The sequence below is a fragment of the Amblyomma maculatum genome, chromosome 8 (assembly GCF_055883805.1).
Source record: "Amblyomma maculatum isolate TAMU_Amacu chromosome 8, ASM5588380v1, whole genome shotgun sequence".
Lineage (NCBI taxonomy): Eukaryota > Metazoa > Arthropoda > Arachnida > Ixodida > Ixodidae > Amblyomma > Amblyomma maculatum.
The window spans coordinates 19,559,085-19,572,545 of NC_139351.1; the positions used below are offsets into that span (position 1 = coordinate 19,559,085).

The 13,461-nt window shown below is 50.5% G+C and overlaps 1 protein-coding gene across 1 annotated transcript; it reads left to right on the forward strand.

The window, feature by feature from the left end:
• The first annotated feature begins 2,351 nt into the window (after nucleotides 1–2,351).
• LOC146180665 (uncharacterized) lies at nucleotides 2,352–11,555 on the forward strand. Its single transcript, XM_084575618.1, has 4 exons — nucleotides 2,352–2,594; nucleotides 5,839–6,487; nucleotides 7,409–10,245; nucleotides 11,541–11,555. Exons 1-4 carry the CDS (start codon nucleotides 2,352–2,354, stop codon nucleotides 11,553–11,555), a joined length of 3,744 nt encoding a protein of 1,247 aa, XP_084431744.1.
• Nucleotides 11,556–13,461: the final 1,906 nt, after the last annotated feature.

Here is a 13,461-nt window from a genome sequence, read left to right on the forward strand (position 1 = left end):
CCCACTGCGGAGCGAACACCACGCTCGGCAGCAACGAGCCGTCCGCATGGAGGCCGAGGCCGTGAAGAGACATCTTTGATAGCCTTTATTAGCGGAGGCTCCGGCTCCATCCGCTAGGCCTTCCTGCCGGGGTTGGAAAGTAGGGGGCCTCCATTTCCGGTGGACAATAAAAGTAGTTATCCTTCCATCCATCACCGGGCATTCGATCCATGCGTGCGTGCGGCGGCATTCATTTGACGCGTCCTCGAAAGCCGAACCACATAACATATAGAAGCACACTCAGTGCAGCAGTGGCGTTTCAAATCGGATTACAGGAAATAAAAGGCGCAGTATTTGTCACAATTATTTGCGGACACCTTAACCAAATCCTAAGGAAAGAGAGGAAGGTGGGAGTGAAAATAGAAAGAGGTGCCCTAGTCAAGGGCAAAGACCACCGTGCAACGTATGCTTTAGCCTCATCGCACAACACAACATACACTGCGCAAACTGCAATCGACTACCACCATGCAATGGGGAAGTAGTCTAGACTTAATGCTTCAGCGAAACTGTGCTTATTCAAACCATGCTATCGACTAAGTGGAAACATAGTCTTGCTACTTTACTAACCACAGCAGCGGAGCGTCTTTATTAGAAAAACAATGAAGTTCAAGCCATTACGTAAACCGTGTCTTACTTTCAAGCGAAACCGAAGCGTATCCAAAAGTATTTAACTATTAGCTACTCTACCAGGTTATCCTAACCAGGTTACCATAACCTGGTAGAAGTTATGTTAGCCTGGCTACCAGATTAACCTTACCACAGCCAATCGGTCCGCTTGTTGACAGCTGTCGATGACCGGCCAAACAACGCCGAGTTCCTCTCCGGCTCTTTTTTGATGGCTGTTTCAAGTCGCACCTTGCCTTCGCCGTTTTTGACTCCTCCACTTGTTTCAGTCGGGATGGGTTCGAGTTCTTGCCTATGTGGTCCAAAGTCGCCGGTCTCACGCCCGACTCTTAACAGCCTATCCATCTAATGCCCCACACCCACGTTTCTTGCGGTTTGGTTGGGTAAAACTTTATTTCCCACAGTAGGGGTCCTGGAGGACACTCGGCTAGGCGCCATGTGTAGAGGGCAGCTCCCACGTCTGCACAGAGAGCCCGAAGCTCTCCGCCGCCGCGCGGGCCTCCTGGACAGCCCGAAGCTGATCATGTAGTGAAGCACTTCTTACACTTTGTCCCAACGTTCCTTGTTCTTGGCGTAGTCGTTGCTCGATGCACAACGACACAGCATATGGTTTAAGTCTACACGGTCACTGCACCGTTCACACACATGTTGTCCGTCGTAGTCTGGGTCGATGTGCTGCATGCGCCAGGGGTTGGGGTATGAGTTCGTTTAAAGCAAGCGTAACGTGACTGATTGGCTGCGGGTTAATTTCTTATCCGGGAGAGGAAATGCTCGTCTGCCTAGATAAAAGTGCTTAGTGAGCTCGTTGTACGTGAATAATTGATCTCTGTACTCGAGATGTGGAGTAGCAGGGGAAACCGGACGGACGCGGTCTATGAGTAGTCGCGCCGCCTCGTGTGCGATTTCATTGAGATTTCGCAGGCCGCCCCCTAAGCTGTCCATGTGTGCCGGGAACCATACGATGGAGTGATCGGTGATGTTACTTCCGCCTCAAGATCCGTAGCGTCGTCTTGTCTATCCCGCCCTTGGCGAAAGCTCGAGTGGCTGCTCTAGAGTCGCTGTATACAGTTGTGAAGTTCGAGTCTTTTAGAGCTAGTGTTATCGCTGCTTATTCAGTTACCTCTGGCTTCTTGGTGTAAAGTGTGAGTGAGTTGCGCGTACGCCCGTGTCCGTCGACTACTGCTACCGTGTAGGCATGTTTTCCCGGTATGTACGCTGCATCCACGAAAGCTGTCTAGTCGGAAAACTGTACCGCGTCCGCAGAGAGGGCTTTGGCGCGGGCGAGCCTTCTTCCTTGATTGTGGATCGGGTGTACGTTTTTTGGGAAGGGGGACACTTTAATTGCTTCTCGCAGGACTTTAGGTAACTGCAGGTAACGCAAAAACAACCAACAAGCATACAGAAATGAACAACATAAATTAAAGGACATGAATTGTCCATATATTGCTCAAGACTGAAAGCCACTGAGGTAGATTGCGAACTGCTGGAATTTAAATGACTATGTGCCGCGTCGCCTACTGCAGGCCATGTGCACGTCTGCAAACCTAACCTATGTAAACGTCCTGGACGAAGATATTTCAAGGATCAACTCCGGGAACAACAGGTACACGATCAGCACGCCCAATCATCAACGAGCGAGCACTTATGTGAACATCAAATCCATAGTTATAGACCAGAAGACCCTCGACATGGCGCCCTACATCGCGGCACCCGACGACGCTATTAAGGGCGTCGTATACAACGCCTACGACATCGGAACTCCGGAGGAAGTCCGCCAAGGCTTTATCAAGCGGAACCCGAACATCGCCGTACTCAACGCAAGGAGAATCGGCAAGTCAAGATCTATCCTGATCACCTTTGGAGAGGAAAGGCTCCCAAGACAAGTATTCTGCTGGGAATCAGTGTTCACCGTCTACCCGTACCGAGAGCGGGTAGAGACATGTTACAACTGTAGGAAGACGGGGCACAGGACAGGTGTGTGCTGGAAGCCACGGCTAGAGCGTTGCCGCAGATGCGGCGAAAACCACCCGGAGTCAACGGATGTAGAACGTGCAAGCCCGAATGCATTGTATGCCTGGGGATGCACGACACCGGTAGTAGGAATTGCAAGTATAGGCTGCTCAAGGCACGGCCCCACAAACCCAAGAACGACCTAGGGCAACATGACTCTGCACACCAGCCACGATCGCGGGTCCGCGACAACCACAAAGGCTACCGGGGGAGAAGTAGGTCGAACTCCTTTCCACCACTGCCGGGTACAGGAGACGGAGTCGTCGGCTCAGGTCCTGACCAAGTCAAAGGAAAGAGTCCAAGCAAGAATGGAGACACAAGCAAAAGGTGAGCTCGCCAGTTAAGACCTCCCCTTGGAAAAGGGCTCCAGAGAAGGAATTGGTAGAACAATTCGCTAATAGGGACAGAGAGCTTGAAACCATAAAGAAGGAATTGGCAGAAATGAGGAAACGTATTATTGATAACACGACAATGCAGAGGGTACTCGACTAGTCACCTATTCAGAATTCACAAAGCACTACTAAATCGTCTACATGTAATACTAACGAAATGGTACATAACGAAAAATCAATGGAGACGGACACCCGAGTTACCGCGAAAAGACCTCTACCCAGAGAGGAAAACACAGAAGACAGCAAGCCCAAAAAGGTGGCAGAAAATTCGAATGAGGAAGCATCGACCTCGACAGCAAGCTTAGGTTGGACATGAATGCACTCATGAAGCGGGCAGGAGCTCAACATGCCAGAATAGATGCAGTTTTGGCTAGAATTGACAAATTAAGCGAGCAGGTAGATAATCTTACGGCGGAATTGGTCGTGGTCAGAGAACAAACAATGGCTTGCTTCCAGCAAATTATGGAACGACTAACGACCATAGAAGCAAGGCTTCCCCCGGTTGCCGGCAATGCCCTCCCTCAGCTGCCACTGCAGCAGTAGTCCTAGGACATCATGGCCCCTCACCACCAAATTAAAATCTGGCAGTGGAACTGCAGAGGCTTCTACTCTAAAAAAAGGGAACCTGCAGGCACACATTCAAAAAATTGACAACACACCCGATGTAATCACGCTACAAGAGGCAAGCGGTACAGTAAAAGTAACCGGCTACGCCCCGCTAGAATTACAAAGGGGCCATAAACCTAGTTCATTCACGGCTACTTTAGTGCAGAGAAATGTGACAGCAATACAACACGAACTCGAAAATAGGAGTGGAGACTACGTAATGATTGAACTAATCCCAAACACAAAGGGAGACAACAGTTTCTTTATTCTGAATACGTACAACTCGCCCAAAAACCGAGGGCCAGGGCTGGCAGATATTTTACGGAAAGCCATAAGACTAGCTGACAGAAAAGGGATAATAATCACTGGGGACTTCAATGCCCCGCATCCGGCTTGGGGATATAGGACGACCTCCCCCAAAGGAAACAAACTATAAATGGAAATTCAACACTCAAGACTAACAAAACTAAACAAACCGAAAGACCCCACAAGTATTGGCAACAGCATCATTGTAGACACGTCCAGAGACTTGACGCTGGGCAGAGACCTTGAGGGCGAGAAGTGGTCAAACACAGGACACACCTTAGGTATAGTGATCACTATATCATAGAGACTGAAATACATGCCAGACCGCTGAAGGGGATGCTGCATAAAAAGAAGCTGACAGATTGGGATACTCTTAGAAAAGTCAGGGACAGAACCGCTCCGAGGGAGATCGTGAATCTAAATCTATTTGTTGAACGACTCAAAAGTGATGTAAACACACACTATAAAGAGATCTCAACCGCCGGAAATGATATTACAGATTCGAGGTTGGCCCACATGTGGGAAGCCCACGAGAGCCTTACGAAAAGATGGAAAAAGCAGAGGCGCAATAGAAGGTTAAAGAAGAGAATATCTACACTTGAACGACAGAGAGAAGAATACGCGAACGAACTTCAGTGTCAACACTGGGGGCAGATTTCCGATGAATGGAATAGGAAACTTGGGTGTAAAAACACGTGGCAACTTCTTCGCCACTTGCTAAATCCAGGACAAACTAAGACCGCTGTCGGGGACAAAAACGGACAAAAACCAGATCAGAAGGACGTGTCAGGAGACGGCTGTTTTGTTCCCCTGATCGCCGGCCAAGCGGCCACTCGCGGGTGTGTGTGTTTGTGCGCGCTTGTGTGTGTGTGTATGTTTACGCGCCGCAGTGCCCTTTTCGGAAATGGCACGGCTGCTTCTTGCCTCTGCCGGCCAGTCGACCAACCCTCAAAGCGTCCCGATCCACTGGCGCCGTTGAGGGCACAGCGATGGGCCTAACAAGACTCGGACGCCCGCCTGCCCTGAAATCCGAGCTTACTAGGGGGCTGCGGACCAGCACCGGGGACGCGAGGAGTGAGTGAGGAGGATTCCTCTGTTACCGACACCGCCGAACGAGCGCCGCGACTGCCAGGCTCCAAGGGCCCACGCAAGCGTGGGGCCCCCCTAAAAAAAAGGGAAAGAAGGGAAGGCCTGGAGAGAGGAACACGGCCAACCGTCGTCGAAAGACAGTAGCTTGCAAGACTCCCAACGAAACGGTCGTTAGTTTGAATTCCTGTAAAGTTTCTTTCATATGTAGCCATTAAATCAGTTTGTTAAGTTTCACCGGAGTTTTATTCTGTGACCAAATTATCTCAACGCAGACACGACGACCATAACGATTAATACGACTGACAAAAAGTTTGGTGCCGAAACCCGGGACTCGATCTGCCGTGGATTTGTGAGCTCAACGCTTTCTTTCAACGCTCACGTCAACGCATCCACGCCAGGGACGTCTCGGCAACGATTGGTCACAACTACCGATGTCATCGATCCGGTGAGCTTACTTATTGGCTAATTAATTTCGAAGAAAATGGAACGCCTTTTAAAGAAACGGAAGGTTTTGCGCTCGCAAGTTACAAGGGTCATCAACGAATTCAACGAGCGGCAAACGTCACTAACAACTACTGAAGCTACATTGCTACATGCTAGACTCAGTAAGCTGGAGCAACAACTTGATACTGTCAACACGGAAATTGAACCATTGGTACCGGAAGATGACGCAGAAAACGACTACGAGCAAGTATTTGAATATCAAGACCGGATCATAACCTGCCTCGCTGGACTAAAGCTTCAAGTTGATAGTGGTCCGTTATCAACGCAGGCTGCCGTGGAATCGGCGGGTAGTGGCATCATCAGTCAAACGGCCATGCCAGCCACTCAAACGACCACGCCAGCCCCCCAAACGGCCACATCTGGGAAGACAAGAGTGAAGCTGCCGAAGATCGACCTACTGAAATTCACAGGACGGCGCTCTGACTGGCAACCCTTTTGGGAAGTGTTCGAGCAGGTAGTCGATAAAAACGAAGATTTGTCTGACATCGACAGATTTCACTACCTGCGAGCATCAGTCACGGGCGACGCGGCAGCGGCACTCGCGGGTCTTCCACTGACCGCAAGGTGCTACAACGATGCCATCCAGCTGCTCAAGAAACGGTTTGGCAACGAGGAGCTTCTTGTTCAGGAACATCTCAAGAGGCTGATCGACTTGAAGCCCGTGCGCTCATCAGACGATATCCGTGGTCTTCGCCGTCTCTACGATACCTTGGCGGCACACATCAAAGGCCTCGAGACGCTCGGACAAAAGCTGGAGTCCTACAGCTCGATGCTAATTCCGATCGTGCAAAGAGCGATGCCACGTGACATCCTGTTGGACTTTAGCCGAAAGTGCGTCGTCGACACCGACAGCCTCGCCTGCGAACAGAGCTCCCTCACCGATGCGTCGTCACACGCAACTAACGAAAGCGGCCAAGGTACGGTTTCTTCCCTTTTAAAGCTACTCTCCTTTCTGAGAGTAGAAGTCGAAAGTCGGGAGAATTTAAATGCATCACAATGCATGGACCTCAAGCAGCAACCTAGAGAAGAACTTAAAGGCAATTTGAGGCTGCATGGGAAAACGCATGACAGGCATGTCCGATCGGCTGCGATGCTGCATCAAAATGTCACCTCATTGACCTGCTTTTTCTGCGGTTCAAACGAGCACAAAACGCAGAGCTGTGACGCCGCAAAAACTTTGGAAGAGAAGAAACAACTTCTGCGGTCGTCCGGCCGATGTTTCAAGTGCACTAAATCTGGACACCAGTCACGAGCATGCCGCGTAAGCATCCAGTGCAACAAATGTCGCAAGAAGCATGCTAGCACAATGTGCGACCCTTCGTACACCGGAAACAGGCCACCTGAGCCGAACCGCACCGTAACGAACGCGCAAGTAAGCCTCGAAACTACTACGACGGGAAACGGCTCTACTTCCAAAAAAACCGTTTTGCTGCAGACCGCAACTGCATTATGTAGTGGAGAGACTGGTAAGGCTCAGGTACGAGTTCTGTTCGACGGGGGAAGTCAGCGCTCCTACATCACAGCTGACACCTCGCGGAAACTGGGATGTACGCTTCTCGGGCATGAGAGGTTGACCGTCGGGGTGTTCGGAGGCCACCAAGCCGAACGCGAGTTCCGAAGAGTAAAGGTTACACTAAAGACTAACTGCGGAGACGATCGGGAACTCGAAGTACTGGAAACAGATACCATCTGCGATCAACCTATTCCCTCACCACCAGAGAGAATAATGAAACGACTAAAGTCCCTTGGTTACGAACCGGCCGAATTCTCAAATAACAACGGGACAGAATGTGTTGATCTGCTTATCGGATCTGACCACATATGGGACCTTACCACAGGTAGATCGGTCAAATTAGAAAACCGACTGAGAGCAGTGGAAACATCAGCGGGCTGGACTGTTCAAGGGCCCATTGAGGACGATGCCGAGCAGACCCACTGCTTCCAAACCGTGACACTACGAACATCTGTAATCGAGAGGCAGACGACAGATATTCTGACCAAATTCTGGGATTTGGAATCGATTGGAGTAAAGGAGGTCGAGGAGAACGACGAAATCTGTCAAGCTTTAGAGTTCTTTGAGGACAACATCAAGCGAGTCGGTAACCGCTATGAGGTTGCATTGCCTTGGGAATCCGAGATTTCGCTCGAGGATAACCGAGAAATTGCTCTGAAGCGCCTCAATCAATTGGCGAACCGACTCAAAAGAGCTCCTGACCTTCTCGAAGAATACGACGCGGTGATCAGGCAGTACGGCATTCTAGACATGGCAGAACGGGTAGAAGAAAAGGCCGACCGCAACCACTGCGTTTACCACATGCCTCATCAAGCAGTGCTCCGTGATTCCAGAAAATTTAGAGTTGTATTTGACGCTTCTTCCCACGCTAAAAGTACAAGGAGTCTTAATGACAACCTTGAAACAGGACCCAACTTAACGGCAGACCTCGTCGGGCTTTTGCTCAATTTTCGCAAGTATCGAGTTGCGCTTGTCGCGGACATTGAGCAGGCCTTTCTGCAAATTGGAGTGCGAGAGCAAGACAGAGACGCTCTGCGATTTTTTTGGTTCCGAGAGACTCCTCAGGCCGGTACTTCGTTGCCTCCCATTGAAACGTGGCGCATGAAGCGAGTACCGTTTGGAACCACCGCAAGCCCGTTTCTGCTCTCCGCTACCCTTCAGCACCACTTGAAAGCTTGCGAGGAAGAGTTTCCCCACACTGCCAGCCAGCTACAGCAAAGCCTTTATGTAGACGACCTGCTAACCGGTGCAGATGACGAAGAGGCGGCTCTTAAGCTCTACAACGAAGCCAACGCGATCTTCCACTCCGCCTCGATGAAGTTGCACAAGTGGTCGTCGAATAACGAGAGGCTACGTCGGCTATTTGGGCAAGACGGCAGCGAAAATAAGTCTCTAGGATTCCTCTCAGGGGTGCTGAAAGTGCTGGGACTGACCTGGGACCCCATTACCGACCGCCTGACCTTTGCGCCATGTGTCGCAAGCTCCAAAACAATGGAGACAGACACCAAACGTTCCATGCTGCAAACTACCGCACGGATCTATGACCCACTGGGATGGCTGTCACCCTTTATCGTACGGGCTAAGATCCTGTTTCAGCAGCTGTGGCGCCAGAACGTCGAATGGGACGATGCCCTACCAAACGACATAGCTGAAGGCTGGAAAACCTGGTATTGTGAATTGAAACATCTTCCCGAGATACAGGTACCAAGGTACTACGGAGCGGACTTCAGTGGGCCGGCTACAAAAACGCACCTGCACATCTTCGCAGACGCCAGTCCCGCGGCCTATGGGGCAGTCGCCTACCTCACCATTGCTTCGGAAGACGGCCTAACTTCAACAATTGTAATGAGCAAATCGAGGGTGGCTCCACTTAAAGAACTCACGCTAGCAAGGCTGGAGTTGATGGCATGTTTGCTTGCAACTCGATTGTGCAGCTACATAGTAAAGACTCTCGGGAAGCACCCTGATTGCGTTACTCTTTGGACCGATTCCGCGATCGCTCTCCATTGGATTCGAGGTGACACTGAGCGCTGGCAGCAGTTTGTGCGAAATCGCGTCCGTGAGATACAGCAAAGCACCGGATGCTATGAATGGAGGCACTGCCCGGGGAAAGAGAACCCTGCGGATCTCCTGACGCGTGGCGTCACAGTTTCCCGCCTTGAGACTAGTGAGATATGGTGGACGGGACCCAAGTGGCTCTGCGCACATGAAAGCGAGTGGCCAAATGGACTGGTGCAGGCAACCTTCACGGACAAGGAATTAGAGAGCAGGCAGCCAACCAAGGCACTGCCGGCCATGACATCTCAGGTGACCGCGCCTGCATTAATGAACGTTAGCAGCTACAGCTCTTTCACGAGACTGATCAGAGTCACGGCTTGGGTGCTTCGTTTCATCTTTAAGGCAAGACGACGAAGCGATGAAGCCGGACCCCTCACCCCCGAAGAGCTAGATCGGGCCGAACTATTTTGGATACGGAATGAGCAGAGAGAAGGCTTTTCAAAGGAACTGCACAGCATTCGAAATCAGAAAGCGGTGCCCAACGACTCTCCGCTCAGAAATGCTTCTCTTGTGGTGGACGAAAACGGAGTTCTGAGGATTGACGGACGGCTACAACGGAGCCACTTGAGCTATGACTCCAAACATCCTGTCGTCATACCAAAGGGAAGCCACCTAGCGAAGCTGCTCGCCCACTACTGCCACCTCAAAGTGTTGCACGGAGGGATACGCCACACGCTTACGCAGCTCAGAGAAAGATATCACGTGATCGGAGCAAGGCAGCTGGTGAAAAGAATTGTAAAAGAATGCATAACGTGCCAGCGGTTCAACGTACAGCCGGCAAACGAAGTAACAGCACCGCTGCCAACAGACAGCATAACAGAAGCCCAACCCTTTCAGGTGACGGGCGTCGACTTTGCCGGACCACTTGTCGTCAAAGGGCTCTCGCCTACGAAGTGCTATGTAGCGCTGTTCACCTGCGCGGTGACTCGAGCCATCCATCTGGAGCTGGTTACCGACATGTCGGCAGGCTCGTTTCTGCTCGCGTTTCGCCGATTCGCTGCCAGACGAGGACTTCCGAGCACCATCTACAGTGATAATGCCCTCACGTTCAAGAAGGTCAACAGGGATTTGGGCTGCCTCTGGGATGTGATGCGAGGTGACCCGGTACAAGATCACCTTATGAACTCGCGGGTTCAATGGAAATTTATTGTGGAACGCGGACCATGGTGGGGCGGCTTCTACGAGCGTCTTGTCGGACTAACGAAGCAAGCCTTAAAGAAGACGCTAGGAACGAGCTACTTGACGTTCGAGGAAATGTCAACTACGCTGGCTGAAGTGGAAGCGGTGCTGAACTCCCGACCACTTACTCATGTTTACACAGAGCCGAACGAACCTGAACCGCTCTGTCCCGCTATGTTTCTTACCGGAAGACGGCTTACCTCTCTTCCGGAGCTGCAAAGAAAGGAAATCTCTGCCCTGTCCTGTAACCACCTGCGACAAATGATTTCAACTCGCAACAAAGCACTGCAAGGGTTCTGGAGACGCTGGTGCACTGAGTACTTAAAGGAGCTACAGCTGACCCATTCCAAAGGAGCTCAACGGGGAAAGCAAGTTAAAATTGGAGACGTGGTCCTCCTGAAAGAAGCCCTACAGCCGCGGCAAATGTGGAAGCTGGGAATAATTGAAAGGGCATTCACGGGAAGAGACAACCGAACAAGAGCTTTTGAAGTCCGACTGCCAGGGGGGACCAGACTTCGCCGTCCAATTCAGTTGCTCTACCCTCTGGAACTCTCCGACTAACAAATGACTTCGTCATTTCGGGGGGGAATGTGTCGGGGACAAAAACGGACAAAAACCAGATCAGAAGGACGTGTCAGGAGACGGCTGTTTTGTTCCCCTGATCGCCGGCCAAGCGGCCACTCGCGGGTGTGTGTGTTTGTGCGCGCTTGTGTGTGTGTGTATGTTTACGCGCCGCAGTGCCCTTTTCGGAAATGGCACGGCTGCTTCTTGCCTCTGCCGGCCAGTCGACCAACGGCTCGTCGCCCCTCAAAGCGTCCCGATCCACTGGCGCCGTTGAGGGCACAGCGATGGGCCTAACAAGACTCGGACGCCCGCCTGCCCTGAAATCCGAGCTTACTAGGGGGCTGCGGACCAGCACCGGGGACGCGAGGAGTGAGTGAGGAGGATTCCTCTGTTACCGACCCCGCCGAACGAGCGCCGCGACTGCCAGGCTCCAAGGGCCCACGCAAGCGTGGGGCCCCCCTAAAAAAAAGGAAAAGAAGGGAAGGCCTGGAGAGAGGAACACGGCCAACCGTCGTCGAAAGACAGTAGCTTGCAAGACTCCCAACGAAGCGGTCGTTAGTTTGAATTCCTGTAAAGTTTCTTTCATATGTAGCCATTAAATCAGTTTGTTAAGTTTCACCGGAGTTTTATTCTGTGACCAAATTATCTCAACGCAGACACGACGACCATAACGATTAATACGACTGACAACCGCCGCTCAAGGACAGCTGAAAAGATTGGTTTATAAATACCAGGGCACGGCTGGAGATCTCACAGAGGAACTGAAGAGCAGATACCTTAATACGTGCAAAGGGGGCTCATCTGCACCATATCGAGGACCAGAGAACACAGAGCTAGATAGAGACATATCAGTAGCGGAGGTATGGAGAGCAATGAGTCAGCTAAGAACCACATCAGCAGCGGGAGCAGATGGGGTCTGCAATAATATGCTGAGAAACCTAGATTTAGCATCAGTCACGCCACTTACACACTTTCTTAATGGGGTATGGAAACGAGGTAGAATGCCTTCAGAGTGGAAACATGCTAAAGTGGTCTTCATTCCGAAGCCTGGGAAGAAATTTGAAGTAGGCAACCTCAGGCCGAAATCGCTAACAATGTGCCTAGGGAAGCTGATGGAGCATGTAATACTAAACCAACTTCACGAGTATACAGAGGATAAAGGGAGGCATTTTCCGAATCAATCCTAGGTTTCAGGAGCAAGCTGTCCACGCAGGATGTAATGATTCAACTCAAAGCAGACATAATTGACGCGCTCAGAAAGCCTTTGATAATGTCAAACACGAACCCATATTAAATAATCTGGAGGAAATTGCCTTTGGCAAGAGGATTTACGATTACGTTAGGGATTTTCTAACCGAAAGAACAGCAGAAATAAGCCTTGGAGACATCAGGTCTGAAACAATTAAGCTAGGAGACAAGGGCACCCCACAGGGCTCAGTTCTTTCCCCTTTCTTCTTCAACCTAGAGTTAAAGAACCTCCCACCATTACTGAAAACTGTGAAAGGGGTGAAACATACGCTATATGCTGATGATGTCACGTTATGGACATGCACAGGCAACGATGGGGAAGTAGAAGATAATCTTCAACAGGCAATCGACATTGTTGAAGAATATGCGGAATGGCCAAGGAAAGAGAAAGATTTGTGCCGAATTGCTTTTGTGATAAGCAGATTAGTGTACACCATCCTCTACGTCAAGCTAGGGGTGGCAGAAAAGAACAAAATTGAAACGATCATAATGCAGGCATATAAAGCAGCACTGGGGTACCCCACTGCACCCCTAGGGAAAGACTTCTTAAACTGGGGGTCTATGTGAGTCACATATAATAACACAGCTAAAGAGGCTCGCCACCACATTCACGGGATGGAACATCCTGGGTAAATTAGGACTACAACATAGAATCCCGGAAAGAAATGCACAAGTACAACTGCCGACTGAAGTAAGGAACGCACTTACTGTTAAACCGCTACTAAAAACATGCACCCTGCTTTTCATGAAGGCAGGAGAGAAGCAAGAGCAAAGGCTCTTGAGGCCAAGTTAGAAGGCTCTAAATACACTGTTTATGTAGACACGGCGGAATAGTAAAGAGGCAACTCTTTTGCTATCGTGGGCGTGAACGACTCGGGTAAAACATTAATGGTAGGTTCAATAAAAACAAACTACTCAGGGCCAGCGGAGGAGGCGGCTATCGCCATGGCGATGTTCAGCACCAAAGCGGTTACCATAATAAGCGACTCCAAATCTGCTGAAGTATTTTGCGAGGGGCATGATCGCCAAAGCGACAGAGCGAATTTTAAGATATAAAGACTGTAACCAAAAAGAGGTGGAATTAATATGGGTGCCGGCACACTCGGGGAACAAAGGAAACGAGTTGGCTCGCAGTATAGCTCGAGGTTATGTTAGCCGAGCAGTGAGCCAGGTTGATTCGACCAATTTCTAGAGAGATGCACTAATCTCATTAATGACTACACTAATCACTTTATACTAGAATGGCGGATATATCCTCCAGCAGACAAGAAACTAGACAAAAGACAGGAAGTAATCTGGCGTCGGCTCTAGACGCGTGCCTTCTTCAGC

What these genes read in the sequence shown, in the direction of transcription:
- LOC146180665 (XM_084575618.1), top strand. Translation starts at nt 2,352, where the DNA reads ATGGCGCCCTACATCGCGGCACCCGACGACGCTATTAAGGGCGTCGTA. An exon ending in TCTACCCGTACCGAGAGCGG is followed by an intron (nt 2,595 to 5,838) that starts GTAGAGACATGT and finishes TTATCAACGCAG; the next exon opens with GCTGCCGTGGAATCGGCGGG. An exon ending in AACTAACGAAAGCGGCCAAG is followed by an intron (nt 6,488 to 7,408) that starts GTACGGTTTCTT and finishes ACCTTACCACAG; the next exon opens with GTAGATCGGTCAAATTAGAA.